General features: G+C 41.9%; 1 protein-coding gene and 1 long non-coding RNA gene across 2 annotated transcripts; both read right to left on the reverse strand.

Annotated features, from left to right (window-relative positions):
* Nucleotides 1-145: 145 nt before the first annotated feature.
* Nucleotides 146-19,675, reverse strand: LOC133799405 (uncharacterized). The gene is made up of 5 exons (XM_062237426.1): nucleotides 19,390-19,675; nucleotides 18,870-19,043; nucleotides 18,684-18,788; nucleotides 18,563-18,597; nucleotides 146-387 (listed from the first exon to the last, which is right to left on the reverse strand). Exons 1-5 carry the CDS (start codon nucleotides 19,569-19,571, stop codon nucleotides 146-148), a joined length of 738 nt encoding a protein of 245 aa, XP_062093410.1. The 5' UTR covers nucleotides 19,572-19,675.
* Nucleotides 19,676-19,798: 123 nt separating this feature from the next.
* On the reverse strand, nucleotides 19,799-21,056 carry LOC133801044 (uncharacterized). The gene is made up of 4 exons (XR_009876714.1): nucleotides 20,847-21,056; nucleotides 20,656-20,766; nucleotides 20,464-20,576; nucleotides 19,799-20,380 (listed from the first exon to the last, which is right to left on the reverse strand). It is a non-coding gene; the product is annotated as an uncharacterized LOC133801044 (long non-coding RNA).
* Between the last annotated feature and the right edge of the window lie 5,258 nt (nucleotides 21,057-26,314).

Consider the following 26,314-nt stretch of genomic DNA (forward strand, 5'->3'; position numbering starts at 1 on the left):
GAAGAAAGAAATAATTAAATCTGAAAAAGAAATGGGAAAATGACATTTTTGAAAGAATGCAGTCCAAGCCCCAAGTGTACAGCCCGACCCATTGTTCCAACGCTCATTCAGCACCCTGTCAGCGCTAGCCTCCAATAGCAGCATGTCACGCTTGTGGCTCTGCCCAGTCAACGCATGCATGGCCCTGCTCTCCTTCAGCTTCCAGCGTACCAAATGGCGCTCCGCGATTTGCTACCCACCTACCATCTGCATCTTCCAGCCGCGCCATGTGGAGCTTCGCAATTGGCCACTTGCGCCTGCCTGATGCGCCAGCTGTTGCAGTTGCCTTTTGTGTGTGCCTCAATCTGTGTGCGAGCCATTTGAAGCACTCCAAGCCTCCCACACCACCTACATGCAAAATGTCTACAACATAATAGTAATGATAACACTAAAACTAATATTAATAATACTTCTGATTTCTAAATCAAATTTTATTACTAATATTTTAGTTTCTTTTGCAAACCTCAAATTTAGTTTAAATTGTATTTTATAGTAAGAGTTTATTTTCTTATAGTTTGATATGTAATTTTAGAGTAGAAAAACTATAAAAAAAATTTGTGTCACTTTTTCTTCTGATATTTTCTCTTTAGATTATTGTGAGAATGATGAGCATAATAGGCTAACTCTCATTGGAGGGTTAGAGATGATCCTATATGCAAAGATAATTTATTTGCAACTTTTGATTCACTATGGTTTAATTATTTAAATATTTAAGTAATATATGTTCTTTCTCTATCTTCTTCCTGCTACTATCTTTATCTAAATTTACTAAACAAATATATATATATGTACGCCCTGGTTTTCCCACGGGCTGTTTAGCAGGACGAGCCTCGGACTAATCAGGTTTAGTCCGAGGCTCCCGCAGGCCGGAGGTTCTGTTTCCAGGACGGACCCTTGTCAGCTCGAGGGGGTCCTGTTTCCAGCTCGCATTTGTTGTCCAGGAGCTGAGAGTGACATCCGAAGGCCACGGACGAGAGCAGCTCGGGTTACGAACTGCTCAGGTCACGAGCTTCTCAGGAAGCTCCGACCCTATGGGAAGTCAACACGCAAGATAAACGTGCATATTCCTGCCATCACGTGCCCGATATCCCCCTGACTTCTCGGACACGCAGCAGGAACGTGCGTATTCAGACACCCACGGACGGGTTGGGCCGTGCGGCCCATTATATCCTTCCATGCTGATTAGACCACACTTGTGTGTCAGGTTTAGGAATTAATCATGAATGTCACAGATTTGATATGACAAATGGTAAGATCACGGGATGACCTCCCTACCAACTTCCAGGTGCCTTCTCCTATAAATAGGGAGACCCTGGGAGTTGATAGGGGTTGGAAAAAATAGTCTTTGAAGAACTATATACTTTGTAAACCAAATACCCAGAGAAGATCAATAATATTGACTAGTGGAGTAGAGGGATTTTAACCTTCGAACCACTTAAAAACGTGTCTTGAGTCACCTAGTTCTTTCCAAAAGATTTCATATCTGTGACGGTTCTACTTTTAGTACTAATCTCTTTCTCTTCTTCTCTTAATTATCTGTTGCCGAAGAACCGCGTCAACAGTTTGGTGCTTTCATTGAGAGCAAGTTCGATTAGTACTACCACAAACATCCAACTATGGTGACCACTCGATCCAGGCATGGCAACGAGACAGAGCAGCATGATGGGCAGGAGGCCCACCAGGTTGCCCTCCCTGATGAGCAAGATCCTGAAGTCCAGCAGAGGCCAGGGAAGCAGCTGGCGGGCCAAGACGACATTGGTAGTTCAGCGCCCCGGCCGCCTAATCCGAATCCATGTTATTACACTGCGGTGGAGATGGAGAATGCTCAGCTGAGGAGCCAGTTAGCAGCAGCTGGTCAGCAACTCCAGGATATTCTGAGCCGACTACCCCCTCTCACAACCAACGGTAACGTTGGAGAGAGGCAAGGCGAGGCTCCTAAGTCTCGCCGGAGTAATCGGTCCAGACGTAGCCGTTCAGGTCGACTTCCTGCAGCTAACTCCGCCCCTTCATCACACCATCAAGAGGCGAACTTCAGGGAAATGCCTCGGACCGGACAACAGCAGTACAACCGTTCGGTTAGGACGTCAACCCCCAGCTCTCAGCCTTCCTCGAGGACGCCCAGAAGAGATCGAGGAAATTCTCGGAGAAGGGCCGAGGAGAGCCAGAGACGTCAGCCCGTCCCCGAAGAACGTCCAGTTCCTCGTCCAGCTCGCCCAGCGCGGGACCAGCAAGCTGGCAGGGCCGAGAGGGCCCCACCGAGTTTAGTCCGACCGGACGGAACTAGGATCGCCTCCCCGGTCAGGCATCCTCCTTCTCCCATCAGATATCCGTCTCCTCAACCCGTCTGAGACATCCCGACCTACGGAAATAGTAGGAGGGACCAGCCATCAGCCGGGCCCTCCCGGCGCAGCAGGGTGCCGGGGGAAGGATCAGGTCGGAGCCGCCAAAGACACACCCCGAGCCTGTCCAGCAGGAGTCACTGGACCGGCAGTGCACGGAGTGATCTCTCGGGAGGAGACCTGCGCCAGCGACTAAGTTCAGCACAAAGTCACCATACTACCCAGGGAGGCGACCTTCGAGATCGACTCAATTCTCACAGAGAGGGTCGAGTTAGGGATGGTAGCCAGGCCCGCTCAGTGGGGGTCTGATCCGAAGTACATAACGGTGGAAATGCCCCAAATGACCTATCTCAAGATAGGAGGGGCAACAACCCGCCTAATATGTACAACGGGTCCGGAGCTGTTGAACAGCCCCGGAATAACCCAGGATCTCAGGACAAAACCCTAGAGCGCCTAACTCAGATGGAGGAGCTGATGAAGAAGCTCCTATCGGAAAAAGAAAAAGACGAATATGATTCAGGGGATGAGATGGAACTCTTCGCCCCCAATATAGCAGTGACGGCATACCCTTCTGGCTTTTGTATGCCCCACTTGTCAAAGTTCAACGGGGATGGAGACCCGTCTGACCACTTAGGGATGTTCAACACCCTAATGATGGCCCATAACATCGGACCGGAGCTTCGTTGCTTGATCTTTCCTTCCACCCTAACTGGGCCCGCCAGGCAGTGGTTCAAGCAGAGTAAAAGGCAGTCAATCAGCTCCTGGAAGACATTTTCGGCTGACTTCAAGAGGGCATTCAGAGCCTCTCAGGCCGCCCGAGTCCAGGCCGACTCCCTAGCTAACGTGAGACAGCAACCTGGTGAGACGCTGAAAGCCTACTTGAGCAGATTTGCAAATGTCGCTGCTCGAGCCAGAGACGCTGACGATAGCTCCAAACTCATGGCCATGAGGACCGGGATCCTAGTCGGCGGAGACTTGTGGAAGGATATTCAAAGGAGGGGGGTCAGTTCGGTTAGTGAATTCCTTAACAGAGCCCAAGAGTGGATAAACTTGGAAGAAGCTAAAGCTTCAGCCGCAGGGACCAGCCAGGCCCTCGAGAAGCCCGCTGGGACGGGAACAGAGATCGTAGTGGCGATTCCCGACGTTGCGCAGAATAACCAGCCCGGTGGTGGCAAAAGAAAAGGAAATGGTGAAAACAGCCAGCACGGTCAAAAGAAGAATAAGTCTGTGGATAAATTCAAGCCCGTGTTCACAACATATACCGAGCTCACCCAAACCAGGGAAAATATTTTCCTGGCCAACGCTACTCGAGTCCCCTGGAAGAGGCCGGAGCCATTGAAACACCCTAAGGGAAAGAGAGACGCTTCCAAATTCTGCCGTTTTCATAACGACGTCGGGCACAACACCGACGACTACAGGCACCTCAAACATGAAATCGAGACTCTCATCCGAGCAGGTCCATTGGCGCAATACTCGGGAACAGGGTCCCGACAAGTCGACCCGCTCCGGAGGTCCCAGCCAGTCAGCCCGGACCTCGGGTAGATCAGGACGTCCTTCCCCCCGTGGTCGAGGGAGAGATCTCCACCATCTCTGGAGGGCCACACATGGCTGGCACGAGTAGAGGTGCCCAAAAGAGGTATGTGAATGAATTAAAGGCCCACAACGGAGCGGAGTTCACCCCGGATGTGCGTCAATCAAAACAGCAAAGATTAGAGAAACAACCGATAACTTTCACGGAGGAAGACGCAGGCCATGTCCAATTCCCTCATAACGATCCCTTGGTCGTAGCAGTCCAGCTCGCCAACCGGAGAGTAAGGAGAGTGTTGGTGGACAATGGGAGCTCGGTGAACCTCCTATTCCTGTCCACCTTAGAAAAAATGGGTCTGACCGTCTCCGAGCTGAAGGCAACCTCGATGATGCTATATGGTTTTTCAGGAGAAGGATCAGCAGCGATAGGGACGATTGAGCTGGTGATCACCCTAGGAGACGAGTCCCGAACAGTGTCCAAACTACTCGAATTCGTGGTCATTGACTGCTCCGCTGCCTACAATGCCATTTTGGGCCGACCTGCGCTCATTGCTTTCGAAGCTATCACTTCCGTCCGGCACCTCGCCATGAAATTCCCTACTTCAACAGGGGTCTGTACTATCAAGGGCGATCAGCTCGCTGCTAGGGAATGCTACAGCATCTCCATGAAGGGAAAATCTAAACCCGGGCAGATGACGATGGCCATTCAGGATGAAGGGGAATCTCAGGGACCCAAGGCGGCTCCCGAGATTGAAAAACCTCAGATTCCCGAAGGCGAAAAGCTCGCCCTAAGCGAGGACATTGACCCCTGAGTAGGCGAGGACAGGTCCGAGCTCCAAGCTATTGAAGAGCTCGAGGAGGTAAGCATTGATAAACAAAACCCGTCACGGACGGTTAAGCTCGGAAAGAACCTCTGCGATAAAAGAAAGGCGGAGCTGACTACATTTCTGCAGAAGAACCTAGACGTATTCGCGTGGTCGCACGAGGATATGACAGGGATCAGTCCGAGCGTCATCATGCACACGCTCCACCTAGATAAAAGCGTCCCTGCCAAGTCTCAAAAGCAGAGACGTTTAGGGACAACCCGAGCCGAAGCCCTTGAAGAAGAAGTGGCCCGGCTCAAAAAGTGTGGCTTTATCCGCGAAGCCAAATTTCCCATTTGGGTTGCCAATCCTGTGTTAGTTCCAAAGCCCAACGGGAAGTGGCGGACCTGTATTGACTTCTCCGACCTGAATAAAGCCTGCCCTAAGGATTGCTTTCCATTGCCGAGGATCGATCAATTGGTGGATGCCACGGCAGGGCACGAGCTCATGTCCTTCATGGACGCATACTCGGGCTACAATCAGATCGCGATGAATCCAGCAGACCAGGAACATACCAGCTTCATGACCCCGACTAATGTCTATTGCTATAAGGTCATGCCGTTCGGTCTGAAGAATGCCGGAGCTACCTACCAAAGGCTAGTTAACAGAATGTTCGCGGACCAGATCGGGAAAAGCATGGAAGTGTACGTCGATGATATGCTCGTCAAGTCAAAGACTGCCAGCAACCACGTCGCCGACCTGGAAGAATGCTTTGACATACTGCGAGAATATGGCATGAGGCTCAATCCTCAGAAGTGCACTTTCGGTGTCGCATCGGGGAAATTCTTGGGTTTCATAGTCAATACCCGAGGAATCGAGGCAAACCCCGACAAGATCAGGTCACTGCTCGAGCTTCCTTCCCCCAGGTCGCGGAAAGATGTCCAAGGCCTCACAAGAAGAGTGGCAGCACTGAACCGGTTCATTTCCAAATCGACCGATAAGTGTTTGCCCTTTTACAACCTGCTCCGGGGAAATAAGAAGTTCGAATGGACAGTAGAGTGCGAAAGCGCATTCCTCGATCTGAAGGCGCATCTGGCTGAACCGCTTGTGCTATCAAAGCCCAAGGTAGGAGAACCTCTTTTCCTCTACATGGCCGTCACTGAGGACGCAGCTAGTGCCGTTCTTGTGCGAGAAGAGGACCAGGCTCAGAAACCGGTATATTACATCAGCAAGAGACTCCTCGGAGCTGAATCAAGGTACCCAATGATGGAAAAACTGGCGTTCTACCTAATCACGGCCTCGCGAAAACTCAGGCCGTACTTCCAGTCCCACTCTGTACACGTCATGACCGATCAGCCTTTAAGGCAGGTTTTGCAAAAGCCTGAAGCATCGGGACGCTTGCTAAAGTGGGCGATCGAACTCAGTCAGTTCGAGATTTTCTATACTCCCCGAACTACCATAAAAATTCAAGCCTTGGCCGACTTCGTGGCTGAATGCGCAGGATTCCAGGAGATTCCATCAGAAGACTCACCTCAGGTCGCCCCCTCACGCTCATCGTGGAAGATCTTCGTTGATGGCTCATCTAACAAGAACGGCTCCGGGGCCGGAATCATTCTGATATCCCCAGAGGGGCATAGATTCCACTCGGCGCTAAGGTTCGGGTTCAAGGCGTCTAACAACGAGGCAGAGTACGAGGCCTTGTTGGCTGGACTTAGGATAGCTAGTGAGCTAAAGGCGAGCTCTGTCCAATGCTTCAGCGATTCCCAGCTCGTGGTGAATCAGGTTCTAGGCGAATATCAGGCGCGAGGACCCAAGATGGCCGCCTATTTGGTTGAGGGTCAATCGAACAGATACCTCGGGAGCAGAACGCCAACGCAGATGCTCTCGCCAAGCTCGCCACCTCGGGAGAGACAGAAACCCTGGGGTTGTGCCAGTTGAGTTCTTGGAGAAACCTAGCATAGACGGGGATCAGGCAGAAATTGAAATGATTGACATCAGGCCGACCTGGATGACTCCCATTGTTGAGTATCTCATTGAGGGCAAGCTACCCGAAGGGCGCAACGACGCACGGCGAGTCCTTTATCAAGCTCCGAGATACACGCTAGTCGAAGGGGTGCTGTACTGACGTGGGTATTCCCTACCTCTCCTCCGATGCGTTCTTCCAAGTGAAGCGAAGGCCATCCTGCAAGAAGTTCATGAAGGATTCTGCGGAGACCACACTGGGGGGCAAAGCCTGGCCTTGAAGGTTCTCCGGCAAGGTTATTATTGGCCGGCTCTGTCCAAAGACTCGATCTCATATGTAAAAAGGTGCGACAAGTGTCAGCGATTCGCTGCGGTTGCCCGAGCTCCTCCGGTCGAGCTAAAAATGATTTCGTCTCCCTGGCCATTTGCCGTTTGGGGGATAGATCTGGTAGGCGCCCTGCCTACCGGAAAGGGCGGGGTCCGTTACGCCGTAGTAGCCATTGACTACTTCACCAAGTGGGCCGAAGCAGAGCCGTTGGCGACAATAACATCGAAAAAGGTGCTAGACTTCGTGGTTAAAAGCATCATATGTCAATTTGGCCTACCTAAAAAGATCGTCTCCGACAATGGCACTCAATTTGACAGCGATCTGTTCACCGAATTTTGCGAAAGACACGGGATTGTGAAAAGCTTCTCGTCCGTGGCCTATCCCCAGGCGAACGGCCAGGTCGAGGCTGTCAATAAAACTCTGAAGGCGAGCCTCAAGAAGAGGCTAGATGAGGCAAAGGGGATCTGGCCAGAACAGCTCCCCCAAGTCCTGTGGGCATATAGGACCTCACATCGGACTCCCACGGGTCACACTCCTTTCTCCCTAACCTTTGGGAGTGAAGCAGTCCTCCCCGTGGAGGTTAAAGTTCTGTCACATAGGGTCCAGTCCTACGACCAAGACAGGAACCACGAGCTCCTATGCCATTCCCTAGACATAGTAGATGAAAGGCGAGAAGATTCACAACTCCAGCTTGCCCATTATCAACAGAAGATCACTCGCTACTTCAACACTAAGGTCAAAAGACGTGCCTTTAGCGTCGGTGATTTGGTCTTAAGGAGAGTTTTCCTGGCCGGGAAAGATCCCAAAGATGGGGTTTTGGGACCAAGCTGGGAAGGACCATACCAGGTCATCGAAGTCATCAAAGAGGGAACTTATAAGTTAGCTCGACTTGGTGGAGGGGCGGTCCCGCGGACTTGGAATGCTATCCACCTAAAGAAATACTATCAATGATCCACTTGTAAGGCCTAGAAGGTCACCTTCCATGTATAAATAAAAATCAAATGTTTCTCTTTATTTTCAAGTGTGATTTTAAAGTAACCACGAAAGACCCTTTCCCAGTTACTTGGGGGGCATATGGTACCTGGATATAACCAGGTCTCCTTAACGACTTAGGTGTTAATTTTTATCTATGGATAATAGTTATCACAAACTAAGTCCTATCCTGGTTTTAACCATGTCATAAAACTTAGAAGTTAACTAAAATTTATTGACCGTGGTTCTTCTTTAAAGAGCCCGGGATATGGATAAAAGTTGACGCGAACTAAGTTTTTAAAATAAGTTCCTGGTTTTAACCAGGTCATAAAACTTAGAAGTTAACTAAAATTTATTGACCGTGGTTCTTCTTTAAAGAGCCCGGGATATGGATAAAAGTTGACGTGAACTAAGTTTTTAAAATAAGTTCCTGGTTTTAACCAGGTCATAAAACTTAGAAGTTAACTAAAATTTATTGACCGTGGTTCTTCTTTAAAGAGCCCGGGATATGGATAAAAGTTGATGCGAACTAAGTTTTTAAAATAAGTTCCTGGTTTTAACCAGGTCATAAAACTTAGAAGTTAACTAAAATTTATTGACCGTGGTTCTTCTTTAAAGAGCCCGGGATATGGATAAAAGTTGACGCGAACTAAGTTTTTAAAATAAGTTCCTGGTTTTAACCAGGTCATAAAACTTAGAAGTTAACTAAAAATTTATAGATCGTGGCTCTTCTTTAAAAGCCCAGGATATAAATAACAGTTAACCCGAACTAAGTTCATAAAAATAAAGGGATGAATTGTAGCCAAATGCATAAAAATATATATATGTTAAAATTGCTGAGCAAATTGTATCGAGGTGGAAACACCTCACAAAAAAAAAAAATACAATAGAAAGTAAGATAGTTCAAAATGCATAAAGAGAAGTATCCTAAGCCCCATCAGTTGGCCCTTTGGAGGTCGCGGTCTCGTCCTGCTCCGCCGCGACAAAGCCCTCTCCAGTCTCCGAGGGAGGTACCTCTTTATTTAGGCGAGCTTGGAGCTTCGGCAGCAAAAACGCCCAGAGGTTCGGTGGCATGAAAGAAAAGTCCGCGTCCGGATTGTGGGACCAGCAGTAATAGAACAGGTCTTGTAAGGACTGCTCCGAGACGGCCTGCTCGGCTTCCAGGGCGGCCTGGGCCTCGGTCTTCGCTGCCTCGAGATCCGTCCGCGATGCGGTCAGGGAGTTTTTAAGCTCTTGGTTCTCGGAGCGGATCTTCTTTAGCTCGGCTTTGGAGGCCGCCAGCGCGTCTTTCGCCTCCTGGGCCTCCTGAAGGGCGGTCTGGCACTCAGCCTCCATACCCTCGAGCTGGGCCTTGGTCCTAGCGATGCCTCTGTATGCGGCAGCAATGCCCTGCAAGAAAGGAAGGATAAATTAACTAACTGGAAGAAAAAAGGCAGCGTGTGAGTGTTAAAGCTTTAAAAGAAGGGGGCAGTTTACCGTTAGGGTCATGTCCATCGAAGACTCTATAACTCGGACCGGGCTCGTTGTTTCGATGGCCCAGAGCTCCTTCTCCCTGATCTTGTAGAAATGGCTGACGGCATAGCTCGCCGACTCATAAACCGTCCCCCGGAATGCTTCTGGCATCTTCTCCAGGTCCTGGGGATCGACCGGGATACGCACATCCAGGGCTGCCGCGGCCGGATTCCCGATCTCCATTACCCCGTCCTGGACGGCTAATGGAGATCGTTGGGGTGGCGGGAGCATGGGTCCTGTCCTGGCAACAGGAAGGATCGCCCCCGCGCCCTGGGATGGAGGGGCTTTCTCCTTTTCCTTAGCCGAGGATTTGGTGGAGGTCCCAGCCGAGCTCTTGGACTCGCGGAGCCTTTTTAACCTCGGCCCCGCTGGGGGGTTCCCACCGAAGACCACGCCCCGCAGACTACCTCCGGGCTGAGACATCTCTTCTGCGAAGAACAAAAAACATGGTTATTACAAGGTAGCAATCATGCAGAAATAGAGAAAAGGTTTAAAGGCAATAAAGTAAGCGAATACTAAGGGAGCCCTACCCCCCGAGCTGGAAGAGCCTAAGACGATTATCTCGCGAACTGGCGCAGGTTCTAGGTCCGGTTCTGACTCGGGGCTGGACTCTTCTACATACTGCCTAGTCCCTGGAGCATAGATGCCCCTCTGGAGCGCTAGCCACGTGCGTAAGTTGGTCCCATACTCCTCAAAATGGATCGACCTAAAAGCTAGGGTGTTATCTACTACTACGGTACCCCTAGGCCGACTCTCTTGGTTGTCCAGCACGAGCTGGTCAACGCAATGGAGTAGGAGCGTATCCAGGTCTGGATTCCTCTGATGACGATGGACGATCTGCCTAGGATTGAACCTAACCAGCTGGGGGTCTGCGGTGGCCCTATCTACATTCTTAAATAAGTAAGGGTTACCTTGGACGGAAGGACCCGCGGCTGCTTCGGATTGGACCCTCTCTTCGCCCATACCCTGGGCGACCTCCAAGGTCCTCTTCCTGTTCATCACGAGGGGAACTTCGTCACCCTCCTCCTCGCCTTCGTCGTCGGCGATCCCCTCCGCGACGATCGGTCTGTTGTCGCGGGCTGGGGGAGGCCCTCGGGGCCTCTTCAAATTCAAAGTCTGATTTGGGAAAATCAGCTTGCAGAATACCATCGTCTCGTCCGTCACGAGCACGCGGTAATCTTTCTCACTGGGAGGCAAGTTCGCCAGTGTGTCGTATTGACCCCCGAGGGTCGCAGACTTTTCGGTCCTCGCGTAGATGGCTGCAAGGTTGGTTGAAGTCAGAAGTGGAATAAGGGAAGAGCTAAAATAAGATAACCTTTAAAAGGCGGGCTAAATCAAGGATCACTTACGAGGACGGTTGAAGTAGTGATGATCGCAGTTGCGGAACCCAGTTGACATAAAAAACTGGTCCTTGAAGTCGTTCGGATGGCTCGGCAGCTCGACGACCGCTGCTGTATTAGGGAAGCGGGTTAAGTAATAGAACCTGTCGCCTCGCCCCCGCTGGTCCGGGCTGGCTTTGAGGCAAAAGAAGTATAGAATATCAGCAGGAGTGGGGACCTCCCACTCATGCTTTTGAAACAAAAACCTCAACCCCGCCAACAGACGGTATGAGTTGGGGGGGAGCTGGAATGGGGCCAACCCCACATAGTTCAGAAAATCAGCAAAATACTGGTCCAGGGGGAGGAAGGCCCCCGCCTTGAAGTGTTCACCGCTCCAGGCCGCGAATGACTCGTCGAGCGGCGTGCAGCTCCGCTCACCCTCCGCAGTAGGTCGGGCAATCACGGAGGCCCTCCCCAGGGAAATGTTGTGGTTGAGGAAGATTTTGGTGATCTTTGCCTGGTCAGTTATCTTCGAGACGATTCTCTCCGCCTCGAAAAACGCGTCAGAGGCCACCTCGGCCTGTTTCTCCACGGCCGGCCCAAAGTGAGGAATTGGCGAGCTGGGCGTCACCGCCTTTCCTTTATCTTGCTGGGAGGACGAACTTCCCACATTCTTCTGTGGCAGATTTCTCTTTGGAGCCATCTGGTCGCCTATCGAACAAAAGAAAACACTTTAGAAAAGACGACCCAAGCAGGAGAATGAAGCAAGTATTAAGTACACGAGCTGGGGTAAGCCCAGCCCGTGGAGAGTGGTGCCACGCGGTCCAAGGAACACGCGCCTATGCCCTCAACAGATCCCAGATTACTCGGAATTCGTGTGTTAGGGGGCTCAGAGTAAAAATTTGCCTTGGGGGGAAAGTTTCAACAGGCAAAACGTGCAAAACCGCCTTTGAGGCGTATTCCCTAAGCTACCCGGTTTTGCACCCAAAATTCCTAAAGGTCCTACCCAGAAATTGTCCCTGAAGAAGCACCATGAACCCATACTCTAAGACGATGTCCCATGGCAGGCGTGCCCTAACCTAAGAAGGGCTGTCACCCTCTGTATTCACGCAACTCAGAAAACCCCTGCATGTGGCTACAGTAATATTTTTTACCTAAGCTACAGTGGCATGCTTTCAAAGTGAACAGGGTCAGAAGAACTTACAGTATGTGGCTGGATGGTGAGCGAGATTGCTGCGCTGGTAGGAGCTTCGTTGGTACAGTGACCTCCAAGGCTTTGAAGAAACTCGTACGCTTAAGCTTCGTGAACGGAGAAGATGAGAACAGCAGAGATGAGGGTTTCGTTCTTTGGAAGGTCAGAGAAAGAAGAAGGAAATTTGGGAATTTTTTGAATGATAAGGTGGCCCGTGCGTGGGATGACCACCCCCTTTTATACAAGGGAAGGATCACGTGTAAAAGGCTCTTGGGAGACCCTCCACTCGAAATGTGAAACGACGGCTGGACAGTAGGCTAGGCCATTTAATGCGGTTCTCGTAGAGTGTACCGTCGCCACCCACGGCGTTCCACGTATCAGACGCCTGCGAAAAGAATGGAATGCGAAGGGTTGTGGGGGAAGTCTAAAAGCCCCTACGGTGGTCTCCTGTATATGACGTCATAGACCACGAGCAGGAGCTTGGGGGGCAGATGTACGCCCTGGTTTTCCCACGGGCTGTTTAGCAGGACGAGCCTCGGACTAATCAGGTTTAGTCCGAGGCTCCCGCAGGCCGGAGGTTCTATTTCCAGGACGGACCCTTGTCAGCTCGAGGGGGTCCTGTTTCCAGCTCGCATTTGTTGCCCAGGAGCTGAGAGTGACATCCGAAGGCCACGGACGGGAGCAGCTCGGGTTACGAACTGCTCAGGTCACGAGCTTCTCAGGAAGCTCCGACCCTATGGGAAGTCAACACGCAAGATAAACGTGCATATTCCTGCCATCACGTGCCCGATATCCCCCTGACTTCTCGGACACGCAGCAGGAACGTGCGTATTCAGACACCCACGGACGGGTTGGGCCATGCGGCCCATTATATCCTTCCATGCTGATTAGACCACACTTGTGTGTCAGGTTTAGGAATTAATCATGAATGTCACAGATTGATATGACAAATGGTAAGGTCACGGGATGACCTCCCTACCAACTTCCAGGTGCCTTCTCCTATAAATAGGGAGACCCTGGGAGTTGATAGGGGTTGGAAAAAATAGTCTTTGAAGAACTATATACTTTGTAAACCAAATACCCAGAGAAGATCAATAATATTGACTAGTGGAATAGAGGGATTTTAACCTTCGAACCACTTAAAAACGTGTCTTGAGTCACCTAGTTCTTTCCAAAAGATTTCATATCTGTGACGGTTCTACTTTTAGTACTAATCTCTTTCTCTTCTTCTCTTAATTATCTGTTGCCGAAGAACCGCGTCAACAATATATATAGAATTTTAGTCATGCTCTCTCCATATATTTTTAATTTGTAAAAATAATATCAATAGTTAATTTTATGATCAATCTTTTATTGCATTATTACTTATAGGTATGGTGTCATTTTTAGGTATTTCATAAGATTAATATTGTGCTTCAAAGATAAGGAACTTTGTTACTCAAATAGCATTTTGATGAAATATATACATGTGCTCCAATGGTAAATCTCCTAAGCTAGTTATTTGAATATATTTTGTGGATCAAAAATCAAATAAATAAACAATGCATATAGGAGATTCTTGATACCTTTCTACTCTCATCATTTGATTAAAGCTTATATTTACTTGTTTTATTCTACTATCAAGTTCTTAAAAGTCCAAAAGTCACAAATCCATTTCCATTACTTTGAACTAGTTTTTTTTTTGTGTTTATTTTTCTACTAATATTTTTGTTCTTTGTTACCTCCCAATGGAATCGACCGCTCATCTATGTTACAATTACCGCTAGTGAATGTCATATTTTGGGCGTTAAACAAATTTTGGCGTCGTTGTCGGGGAGGTAGTTTTTCAAGAGTTAGTAACTTTATTTGTATTTTTGTCAGTATTAATATTGTGTTAGCATAATGTTCTTCCTATTTTGTGTGTTGTACTATTTTTTTTCTTTCTATTTGATAATTTTGGTTAATTTGAATATTATTGTTAGAAAAAAGTTTATATATATTTTTCGGTTAAAAAATATATATATACATATAAAAAACGTAAAAAAAAAGCATATATATTTATTAGAATTTTTTTCTTTCTTCCTTTTTCTTTATTTATTTTGTTTGATTATATATATGTATAAAAAATAGTTATATCTAATTTTATTCTCTTTTTGGTTAATTCTATTTTTTCCCTTTTCTTAATTTTTTTTTAGTTTAGTGAATATTTGTAATCCTAAAAAAAATTGTTGTTGTTATATCTTTATTTCATTAGAAATTACCAAAAAAAAAAAAAAATTAAAACTTTCTTGATAAATAATTGTTAAGTAGTTTGCTCCATTTTCTTTATTTTTTTACTTTATTTTTGTGTTGATATTGTTGACTGTGAATTTAGCCAACGACGTAAGAACGTCAATTACGACAAGCCTTCAAGAGAATAATAAACGACAACAGACAGTTTTTTATCAATGAAAGTAAATAACACAATATTTTATAGTGATTCAGCCCCGATAATCGGTAATAGCCTAATCCACTTAGAGATTTTATTATGTATTCACGCTCAAGATCAGATGAACCGTGTCAACTGAGTTTCTTCAATGTGAAATATTCCAGAATACAAAAAGGGGTTCTCTCAGGGAAAACACTTTCTCTCTCTAGAACGCAAGTTAACTCTTGATTTTGCCAAAAAGTCCCTTTACGATCCTCCCAACTCTCTATTTATAGACCTGGGATTCTCAACTGATATCCCCTTTAGATAGGGATATTTCATTATTTTCCTAATATTTATATTACAAAATAAATATTCAAAATACAACTGATCCCTAAATTCAGATGAGGATTGAGAGATTCCCGGATGCTTGGACCAATTCTCACTGAAGTAGTTTCGGGCAGTTTGACGTAGTCTCTCATGCATGTTGACTACTCTTCAAGCTTTACGTAGGTCAAAGATGGTATGTGCATGGCTCTCCTCGGACCAAGGTCGTCCGAAGGTACTTACTTTGCTTCTTACTTCGGGCAAATTCGAGGCATCCTCCTTCATTGTGCCCGATCGGACACAATGGTTGTCTTCTTTGGCTTAAGGTGGTTCAAACCACCCTCTTTTGGCTCCTTCAGTCAACGTCCGATCGGACCTTGCACTCTCCTCCTCGGACCAAGGTGGTCCGAGCCATCTCTTCTTGCCATCTCCTCGGAGCAAGATGGTTCAAGGCACTCCCATAGGCGTCTTGTTCGATCGGATACAATGCCCCTCTCCTCGGACCTAAATGGTTCGAGCCTTCTTCATTCAACCAAGGTCCGATCGGACCTTGGACCTTTCTCCTCGGACCAAGGTGGTCCGAGCCACCATTTACATCTCCTTGGACCAAAATGGTCCAAGGTACCCCATAAGCATCATGTCCGATCGGACACAACTTTCTTCTCCTCGGACCAACATGGTCCGAGCCTTTCTTTGTTCAACCAAGGTCCGATCGGACCTTGGACTCTTCACCTCGGATCAGAAGGGTCCGAGCCTTCTTTTACATACCATCACCTTGGACCCAAATGACCCAAGGTATCTCCTATGAGTATGTCCGATCGGACATAGTCCTCTCCTTTTCAACCAAAGCTCGATCGGACTTCAACATCTTCTCCTCGGACCAAAGTGGTCCGAGGTATACTTTTCCTCACCTCATTCAAGCCCAAGTGTACCTCTTCCACATCATACCCGATCGGCCTTTATGTGGCTTTCCCCTTGAGTAAAACTTGAGCCTTGGTCATTCTCTTTGAACTCATTCGAGCCAAACTTAACAAGAGGTCCCCTAAGCTTAGGTCCGATCGGACCTATTGCTTTTATACTTTGAACCAAAATTCAAACCTCCCCTTCAACTTCTTGGACTTGGCTCCAATTTAATTATAAGGGTCTTCAAACTGAGGTCTGAGCCAAGCAACCCCCAATCCAAATATCCTCTTCGATCGGGCGTATTTGGCTTGACTATCTGTCCAATTCCTTAACTGATGTATTAGGCCATTACTAAGTCAGATCACCCCACTAACTCATGTCATGTGTCAATTTTACTGCCACGTCATTCTTTTCAAATTTTTGGGATAACAGATATATTGTGATTATTTTGTTACTTTAGGTTTCCTAGTTAAGACCTTTCTTTCTCTTTGCCTTAATTTTCCTTAAAATTTAAGTCTTTCTTGAATTTTTTTTTGCATAAAATTGTTCATGAAATTTCAATCATAAAACACTTAGTGCGAGGAACAATTATGTAATATTACAAATGGTAAAAACTGATATTGTTCTGTGTAGAAAGATTGATTATGGACGCTGACAATTTGGGGTTGTGGATATATAATCTATTTTTGGATATTAATTTGTACATGTTAATATTTGGTTTAGTTAAATATTTTTTATTTTAATTTGTTTGTAAGATTATGATGTAAAAATTTTTGGAATATGGTTTGATTTAATTTTTTTTTTGTTGAAGTTGTATTATGTAATATAGTTTGATCTAATATATATAAATATATATATTAAACATTAAGTTGTAAGGAAGAGTTTTGATTTTGATGCCATATGCAATTTTAGTTTGTACCCAAGACTTAGATTTAATCAATGAAATGAATAAACTTTATAAATTAATAATAAATATAAAAATTAAATAAAAAAGAGATATTTGCGGCATAAATACTCAATGTTTTTCACTTTTTACAAATAAATAACTAATATTTTATTTTTACAGCAAAAATATTCCATATATGTTAAAGATAAAAACTTATTATTTTTTCTTTGCAGCAAAAATATCCAAAGTTGCTAAAACATTGTTTTTATCAGTACCTCATTTATTGGAGCTGTTAAGTGTTGACTCGCCAGATATGTATACCTCCGTAATTTGAGTATTTTTGTCCGCGAAATATGTATTTTTTAAATTAGAATTAATTTAAAATATCTTTTTAATTAATTTTTCAAATTTAAAATGTTTTTTTAAAAAGAAATTATGAAATTGACTGACTACAGAATGACAAATGTCTGCTTAGTCAACATGTTCAATAGTTCTAATAGATAAGGTACTTACAGAAACAATTTTTTAGAAACTTTACGTATTTTTGCTGCAAAAAAAAAATTAAGAATTTATCTTTAACATATATTGAACATTAGATATTTTTACTGTAAAATAAAAAATTAGGTATTTAACTGTAACAATGGTGAAATATTAAGTATTGTACTATTACTTTCTATGCCAGTGCTTTTTGCACCATTAGACCAAGCGACACAAAAAGGCTTATAGTTCTTGGTTGCCATCACTTCAACTTTTAGTTTTGGTTTATACAGAAGTGTTTTTACAAGAAGCTACCCTTAGTTGTTTCTCTAGAAATAGTTTTTTTTTCTTTTTCTTTTGCGTATTAAACCCAAACACTCATAAAAAGAGCTTCTATTCCTAAATATTAAAGAAAGCTCTTCTAAAAAGCTGACCATATGTGCATATTGCAGCTCAAAAATTCTTTTTTGTATTAGTGCTCTTAAATCAAATGATTGATTAAAAAAAAAACTTATTACGACATAAGTGTGTTTAATATACTTTAGTGTAAATTATGTGTACACATTCATTAGTCAGCAACTAAAATAGCCAATAATTGCATAAATAAATATAATAACATATCCTTTCTTTTCCAATAAAAAGCCCAAAAATGATGATACATATTATTAAAGAATAAAAAAGGCTTTTGATGACGTTATATAATTTCAAATATGTGGTCCAATATAATTGTTTAAATTTGAAGTGTGACTACTACAAAAAAGGCATTTCTCTGCGGTTTTTTTACTCAATACACTGCGGTTTTCGAGAGTATTGAAAAGCGCAGTGTATTCGACCGCAGAGAAAAGTGATACGCAAACCGCGGAGAAAAGTGATTTTCTCTGCGGTTGTAGTAAGCCAACCGCGGAGAAAAGAGAGCTTTCTCTGCGGTTCTAGTAAGCAAACCGCGGAGAAAAGAGAGCTTTCTCTGTGGTTTGCTTACTAGAACCGCAGAGAAAGCTCTCTTTTCTCCGCGGTTGGCTTACTACAACCGCAGAGAAAAGGGCTTTCTCAATAAATTTTTTTTTTAATTTCGGTTGATAACCGAGCATTTTTAATAAAAAAAAATTAATTTTCAATTTTAATAAATAATTATTTTCAATAGTATAACTAATTTGTTAAATTATTATATATACATTTCATATCTAATACACAATAAATGGCTAGTAATGAATTAAAGACTTTAATCATTCTAACCAATATAAGTTAGCACTTTAATCTTACATACATACAAAAATTTAGTTTTCATAAACAAATGGCATTAATCTAGCTAACTAATCACTTTGTAGTGGTAGTAGATCCTCTTTGACATTGAATTGTTTTTTGTCAAACTACTACAAAATTGAAAAGTTAATATAGATTAGATAATTAAATACAATATCTAGTTTTTCTTAAGCAAAAAAGAGTTTAAAATATAACATACTTTCTTCTTGATAACTTCTGCTGGATTCGGTGCATTTACAAGATCATAAATGTATCTTAGTACATAATAACCACATTCATGACTTTCAGCTTGTTTTGGACAAGAACCTCTCACCAATTTTGTAAATGTGCCAATGTATTCATTTTCCAAACATTGTGCGTATGCTCTACAAAAATTAAAATTAATTAAATACATATTATGCTCTCAACTTTTAAAAATTAATAATGCATACATTACAAATGAAGAACTTACTTTTCCATAACCTCCGTAATTATTGGTGGAGATTTATGATTTTTTAAAGGGTCCAAAATTATGGTCATCCCCCGCATCATCACGAGCACCAACATCCAATGTCGACTAAAATAATAATAAAATATGATTATTATAAAATTAAAATTCAACCATAGTAGTGATAATGTTTAAGTAGTTCGTTCTTACTCAACAATCCAAGGAATGAAATATATTTGGCCTCGTCTATCCATAGTCATCATCCATTTGGCTATAAGATCCACCGTATAGTTTTTACTTTCATCATTGCCAATAGAAAGATGTTCGGTGTCAAAAAATTTATATAATTGTCGTGAATTTGGGTGCATGCTTTCCCAAATGCATCTGTAGAGAATCAATCATTCATATTACATTTTCAATTAATAAATTAATATCGTCAAAAAAAAATTGGGCAGAGTTTCCTCTGTTTCTATAGCATATCCAAAATTATTAGAACCTATAAATTCAATTCAGACAAAGCATACAACAAACAACATGCATGTTCTCAACCATAAGCCACCGCAGCACACAAAATTCGCAGAACCTACTTCACTAAGACACACATGTTCTCAACCTTCTGTTATCTCCGCAGCACACAATTTCATCTCAGAACTTACTTCACTACGGATGAATATCTAATATATTCAAACTCCTCTAATAGTTTGTAATGACATAACGGATTGATACATACCTCATACCAAACAGCATAGCTGAGGATCCAATATTATCCATGGAGGCTGCTTGATAAACGTCTTCCGAAGTGATGAAGATAGCCTCGCGTTCTCCTATAAACTCCGGGTCAACGGGAACTTGTACAACCCCATCTATTCCTTTATTGGAATAATACTCCTTCACTATGAATTTTAGACTCATATCAATTTTGTCCCATTGGTTATCTGTTAACCAATTTGAAGGTTCTGGTTGAGTTATTTCAGCGGGGATGACTACGTGAGATCCAACTGATGATAAATGTGGGCTTCGAGATAAGGATTTGTGATTAGATGAAGATGGACCCTACATAATAGCATTAAACATATCAGTATAGTGTACCCATTTAAAAATAAAATTTTAATATCTAAGCAAATAATTTTATACCTGACAAGCCACAATTAAATTTTTAGGCCAAGGCAAGAATGTGTCTCGTGCGTCCCCAACATATCGTACGTTACCAAAGGGAATAGGGATCTCAGCTTCTTCTTGTAAGACATCTATAAGCCAAACCCTCGCAACTGAATCATCAAGTACATTTCCATGGACGGTAATTTGGCTACCCATGTTTGGTACAATGAGTACACCTTTAGCCACCACATTGTCAATATTATCAGAACACAAATAAACTTCATAGGTCGGTGGTGGCGGAGACTCATAAATTGATGATCCATCATCTTCATCAAAAGGATAGTCTTCGGTTTGATGAAAATGATCATCTGCGTTGGGGGCAGGTCGATAGACTTCATCACTTGTATTCTCATAATATTGTCCCTCATCAAATTGCCCTTCATCGTTGTATCCACACTCATCGTTTTCCTCATTATATTCTTCATTTTGAGCTAATTCCTCTTCTGTGCTAAATTTATGTCTTTTTAGCTCTTCAATCTCAGCTTTTAGTCGAGCAATCTCCTCTCTTGCAGTCATTGTTTTATGTTTTTTTTCCAAACATTTTGGAAACGGTCGCAGTGAACCTACAAAAAAAAATCAATAAAGTCCATCAATAAACCAATCTAAATAATTCTTAAAAGAAAACAACTATTATAAATTATCATACCCGCCAGCTCGAACACGACCTGGGTGTTCTGGTGTCCCTAATGCTTGAGTCAAGATGTCATCTCAACCCTGAGCTGTAATTTCGCCACGAATCACTTTTTCTTTGACGTCCTCCTACTCAAGATATTATTTGGTTAAATTAGTTTATATAAATAAAAACAATATATTGATTCTGAAACCTTAGAAAACTTACTATCTTTTCGGCAATTTGTCGGTCTAGCTCTGTCACAAGAACTTTATTTTTTTCACGCGATCTAAGCCAAACTTGATACCTCTCTGGATTTTGAATATTTCGTTCTTTTTTCTGCATTGTACAAGATAATTATAGTTATATGTTGCGATAATATCAACCATTATTTAAACTATAATATCAAATATACTTACCAAATCTTCTCTTATATTAGCCATTCCTCTACGAGAGGTTCGATGCCTTGACTTCATTAGTAATGCACGGTTTTTTTGTTCTTGATGCACTATTTGAAACTCTGGACTTAGACGACTAGTTACAAATTGTAACCATTCTCTCTCGTCAATTATATCGCTATACCTCTTTGGGGGAAATTTGAGTTCTTCCATCATACCCATTTCAGCCAAAGGTTTGATGTACTCGGTAGTGAATTCACTTTTAAAATCTCTCATTATTTGACCAGCTTTTTTCAAAATCTCACGTTTGAAGGTTTGAGGAATGTTGTGACCACCCTGAGAATATAATTAAGAAAAGTAATTATTAAATTTAGATATCACACATAAATAAATAAATAAATATCATAATGATAATTTCTTACAATGATATCCTCCCATAGACCATCTTTCAAATCTTGTGGGACCTTCCTCCAATCACCTGAGTTGATAGAAATCGTGGCTCGTACTCTAGATCTAAGATATGATATCATGTTTGTATACACATCACCTATTGGTTGTCCCAAATCGTTCCATTGAAGATTTTTCTTGATTCCTTTGGCTTTTTGTTGGGTCATGTAACTCATTCTTGTTTTACCACGACCTTGTTGTTTCTCTTTGTCATCTCTTTTATCCGCCATCTGCATCACACAAATTACAAGTGTTAATGCATTATACAAATAAATAATCACAAGTGTTAATGCATTATACAAATAAATAATCACAAGTATTAATGAATTATATAACTTACTAAACATGTTTTCTTCTTTTTCTTATTTTATTTCTGGTCGATTCACAATCGACCCATATTCCTTCTTCGATGTCGGTTCTAAGATAATCACGATCATCGCTATCACTTTCATTATCATGTTCCTGAATATTCTCAACTTGTTCATGTATCGGTTGTCCAACAATGAAACAGTCATGATATAAATCATAATTTTCATCGTACTCTTCTTTTTCTGAGAACTTCCGCTCGGGAACTGATAAAACAATGGACCATTTATCATTAACTGGATCAAGAATGTAAAACACTTGTTTCGCTTGGGAAGCCATGATAAAAGGATCGTTCTTGCTTCCCTTCTTGCTTAAATCAACCAGAGTGAATCCAAGTTCGTCAGTTTTAACTCCAGTATTGTTGTCCACCCAAGAACATTTAAGAAGAGGAATACGAAATAATGAATAATCTAGCTCCCATATTTCTTCAACAACCCCGTAGTATGTCATTGTGCCTGAAATTGGGTTTTTATCTTTTGCACTGGCAAAATGCATAGCTTCTGCGACTACACTTACTCCACTATTTTGAACCAGACGCGCATCATCTCTTGACTTAGTATGAAATCGTTTCCCTTCAACAATGTAAGCTTGATGCTTTATTACATCAATGCTTGCTCCAAGAGATATGCGCTTCAACTCAGTCGACAGTCCATGATTTTTTTCTCCCAACTTCGTCAAAATTGTATTCTTCAGCCACTGGCAAAACGTTTTATTATGCTCATATATAACCCATTTTTGTTTATTTTTAATCTTGTTTGGAATCATCGACCGTAATAACTCTATGTGATCACTGAAACATAAAAGAAATAACAAAAAGTTTAAACAACAAAAAGAAAAACACTACTCTAATATATATGATTGAAATATATTTTCTACTTACATTATATATGATTGAATCTCGGGATTATTTTGCAACACAACTAATTGAGCTTGATCTAATTCTGCCCTAGACACGGTGGTCACTGTTTCATTCCCTCGTAGTCCTTTATCAACTCCATCTGAGTTATTTCGTGGTTTGCTGATTCCGATTGCTTCAACCCCACTCATGTATTCTGAGCAAAATTCTACTGCCTCTTCCGATATATAACATTCAACCATACTAGCTTCAGGACGATAATGATTACGCACATAACTTTTCAACACCTTCATACTTCTTTCAAATGGATACATCCATCTCGCCCAAACTGGTCCACACAACTTGGCTTCCCTTACTAGATGAACCATTAAATGAATCATAATGTCAAAGAAGGATGGCGGAAAAAACATTTCAAGGTTGCATAGAGTTTCCACTATCTTATAATGCAATTCATCCAATTTTTTCATTTCTAATTCTTTTCCGCATAAATGATTGAAGAATATGCAAACATTCGTTAAACAATCTCGAACTTTTTTCGGTAATACTGACCGAATAGCAATCGGAAGTAATTGTTGCATCAACATATGACAGTCATGCGATTTCATACCCATCAGCCTCAAATCTCCCATGGATACCAAGTTTCGAATGTTGGATGAATAGCCATCAGGCACTTTCATCTCTGCAAATGATTTACATACAACTTTTTTCTCTTTCTCTGGACAACGTGAAACAAGCAGGAGGTAAATATGTGCGTTTACCTTTCTATTCAGGTGCTAAATCAGTTCGTATACCCATTTCAACAAGATCTAAACGACTAGTTAAACCATCCTTAGTTTTACCGGGAATATCAAGTAATGTACCTATAATACTTTCGCACACATTTTTTTCTATATGCATGACATCCAAACAATGTCGAACAAGTAAATCTTTCCAGTAAGGGAGACGAAAAAAAATTGATTTCCTTTGGAAACATCCACTTACTTTCTTATTTTTCTGCATTTTTCCATACTTGAAATTAATTTTCTCTACTTCTTTAAGAATTTGTTGCCCCGAAAGTGGCAAAGGAGCAACACCTTGTTCTTTATCACCATCAAATGCTTTTTTTTTGTCCCTATAATGATGATTTGTCTATGACCCATATAACAAATTTTGTGCCCATTAGACAGACGAATAGCCTTTGTGTTAGTGCAACATATTGGACATCCATGGTAACCTTTTGTGCTTAACCCTGATAGATTACCATAAGCTGGGAAATCATTAACAGTCCACAACAAAACAGCTTTTAAGTTAAAGACTTCTTTCTTAAAACTGTCATATGCCTCAACACCATTTTCATACAAATCTTTCAAATCATCAATTAATGGTGCCAAATAAACATCTATTTCGTGTCCCGGTTGTTTTGGGCCTGAAATCAGTAACGTGAGCATCAAAAACTTTCTTCTCATCACTAACCACGGAGGAAGATTGTACATAACAAGGAAGACAGGCCACGAACTATGCCTACTACTTAGAGATTTATGTGGATTTACACCATCGGCAGCTAGACCTAGACGAAGATGTCTTGCTTCAGTTTTAAATTCTGGATTTAAGTTATTAACTTTTTTCCAAGCCTGCGAATCTGCAGGATGTCGAAGTTTACCATCTTTCACTCGCCTAGTCTCATGCCATATTAAGTTTTCAGAGTGTTCTGCACTTCGATATAATCACTTTAGCCGCGGAATCAAGGGCAAGTACCACATCACTTTTTGAGGAATAAGTTTCCTGATCTCCTTACTCTTGTTAGGTTTGTAGCGGGGTGAATCACATTCTGGGCAAGTGTCCATGTCTGCATACTCTTTACGATATAACACACAATCATTCGGACATGCATGGATCTTCTCATACTTCAAGCCTATGCAATTTAAAGTTTTCTTCACTTCATACGTAGACTCAGGGAAGCAATTATCTAACGGCAAAATCTCTTTAAAAGCAGCTAAAAATTGACTAAAACATTTATCACTAACTCCATTTTCTGCTTTTATGTTGTAAAATTTTACCATCGTTGGTAATCTTTGTTTCAGACAACCATTGAATAATGGTTTATCTGCATCTCTAACCAATTTATCAAATTTTGAAGGATCATCAACAAACTCTTCTTGTGCTTCATCGAGCAATTCCATAGGATGATCGTCAAAATCACTATAACCCAAATCATCAACCCCTCGCCTCCCGAATGGATATGGATTATTATTTTTCAATGATTCCCCATGCCAATACCATGTACGATAACTTGTATCAAATCCCCGACAAAATACATGATTTTTTATCATGGTAATATTTCCTTTTGTTCCATTACCACAATCTATACATGGACAATGAATTCTTTCCGGATCACTACAATTTGTTTGGCAAAATTCTAAAAATTGGTTGAATCCGTCTTGAAATTGTTGTGTTTCTCTATTCTCAAGAATCCATGACTTATCCATAATGATAATATCTACCTAATTCCTAAGTTGATAATGAAAAGAAAATTAGTATAGTAATACTCTAAAATTATGTTCAATTATTAAATTATAAAATGAAATGGACAGAGTTTCATTTATTTCTATGACATATCCAAAATTCATATGTATTTAAAATTTCAACAAAAACAAAAACATTATTATTATATATAGTAACTTATAAAACATGTTCAACTAATATCATCAAAAAAAAATTGGGCAGAGTTTCCTCTGTATTTATAGCATCTCCCAAGTTATCTACCTATAAATTCACATCAAACAAAACATATAACAAACAACATGCATGTTCTCAACCATAAGTCACCGCAGCACACAGAAAATTCACAGATCCTACTTCACTAAGGCACACATGTTCTCAACCTTCTGTTATCTCCGCAGCACACAATTTTATCTCAGAACCTACTTCACTATGGATGAATATCTAATATATTCAAACTCCTCTAACAATAGTTTGTAAATATAAAAAAAAAAAAAAAAAATTAAGTAGTAATTACTACTTACCTTAAAAATTAATATTCACCAATTTCAACCTCGAACAAATATTTCAACCTTGAGTGGGAGCTCACACTCAAACAAATATTTCCTACAATAAAAAGTTAAACATTAGTAAATATATGGTAATTGAATTTATCCTAAAATAATATAATTAACAAAAATATACTTTAAAAAAATCATTACCTAAATAATATACAAAATTATGCAAGCACTAATTTTTAATATAAAAAATTATGTAAACAACATTATTCTAAATAAAATAATACAAAAATACCCTAAACCGAAATATACATTAAATAAATCAAGTTTTAGTGATCAATACACGTTTTAAACAATGAAAATGTCCTCCAATCCTATATAAAATTTCAAAAATATTACAAAAAATAACCATATGATCATACATAGAAACCACCATTAAACCCACACAATATTTCTTCATTTTTACCCTAAAACTTCAAAATAACTCAAGATTAACTATATATACATGATTTCAAGCATTAATATGCAAAGAAATGGAAAAAAAAACAAAAAGAAATAGACAATGTGGGTACCGTGGATAGGGACGGCGTGGGGAGAGAGCTTCGGCCGTGACCTTCAACAAAGAAGAAGATGGGAAAAATGAGTGGGAAAATAGGTTTTTTGGGATTTAGTGGGTGGAGACCACCTTTCTCCGCGGTTTTATACTCAAAACCGCAGAGAAATGTCCACTTTTCTCTGCGGTTTTGGGTATAAAACCGCGGAGAAAAGTGTCCCGTTCAAACCTTTCACTGTGTTTTTTTTAAAAACCGCAATAAAACAGGGCGCGGACATTAAATATACATTTT

This window comes from Humulus lupulus, chromosome 9 (assembly GCF_963169125.1).
Source record: "Humulus lupulus chromosome 9, drHumLupu1.1, whole genome shotgun sequence".
NCBI lineage: Eukaryota > Viridiplantae > Streptophyta > Magnoliopsida > Rosales > Cannabaceae > Humulus > Humulus lupulus.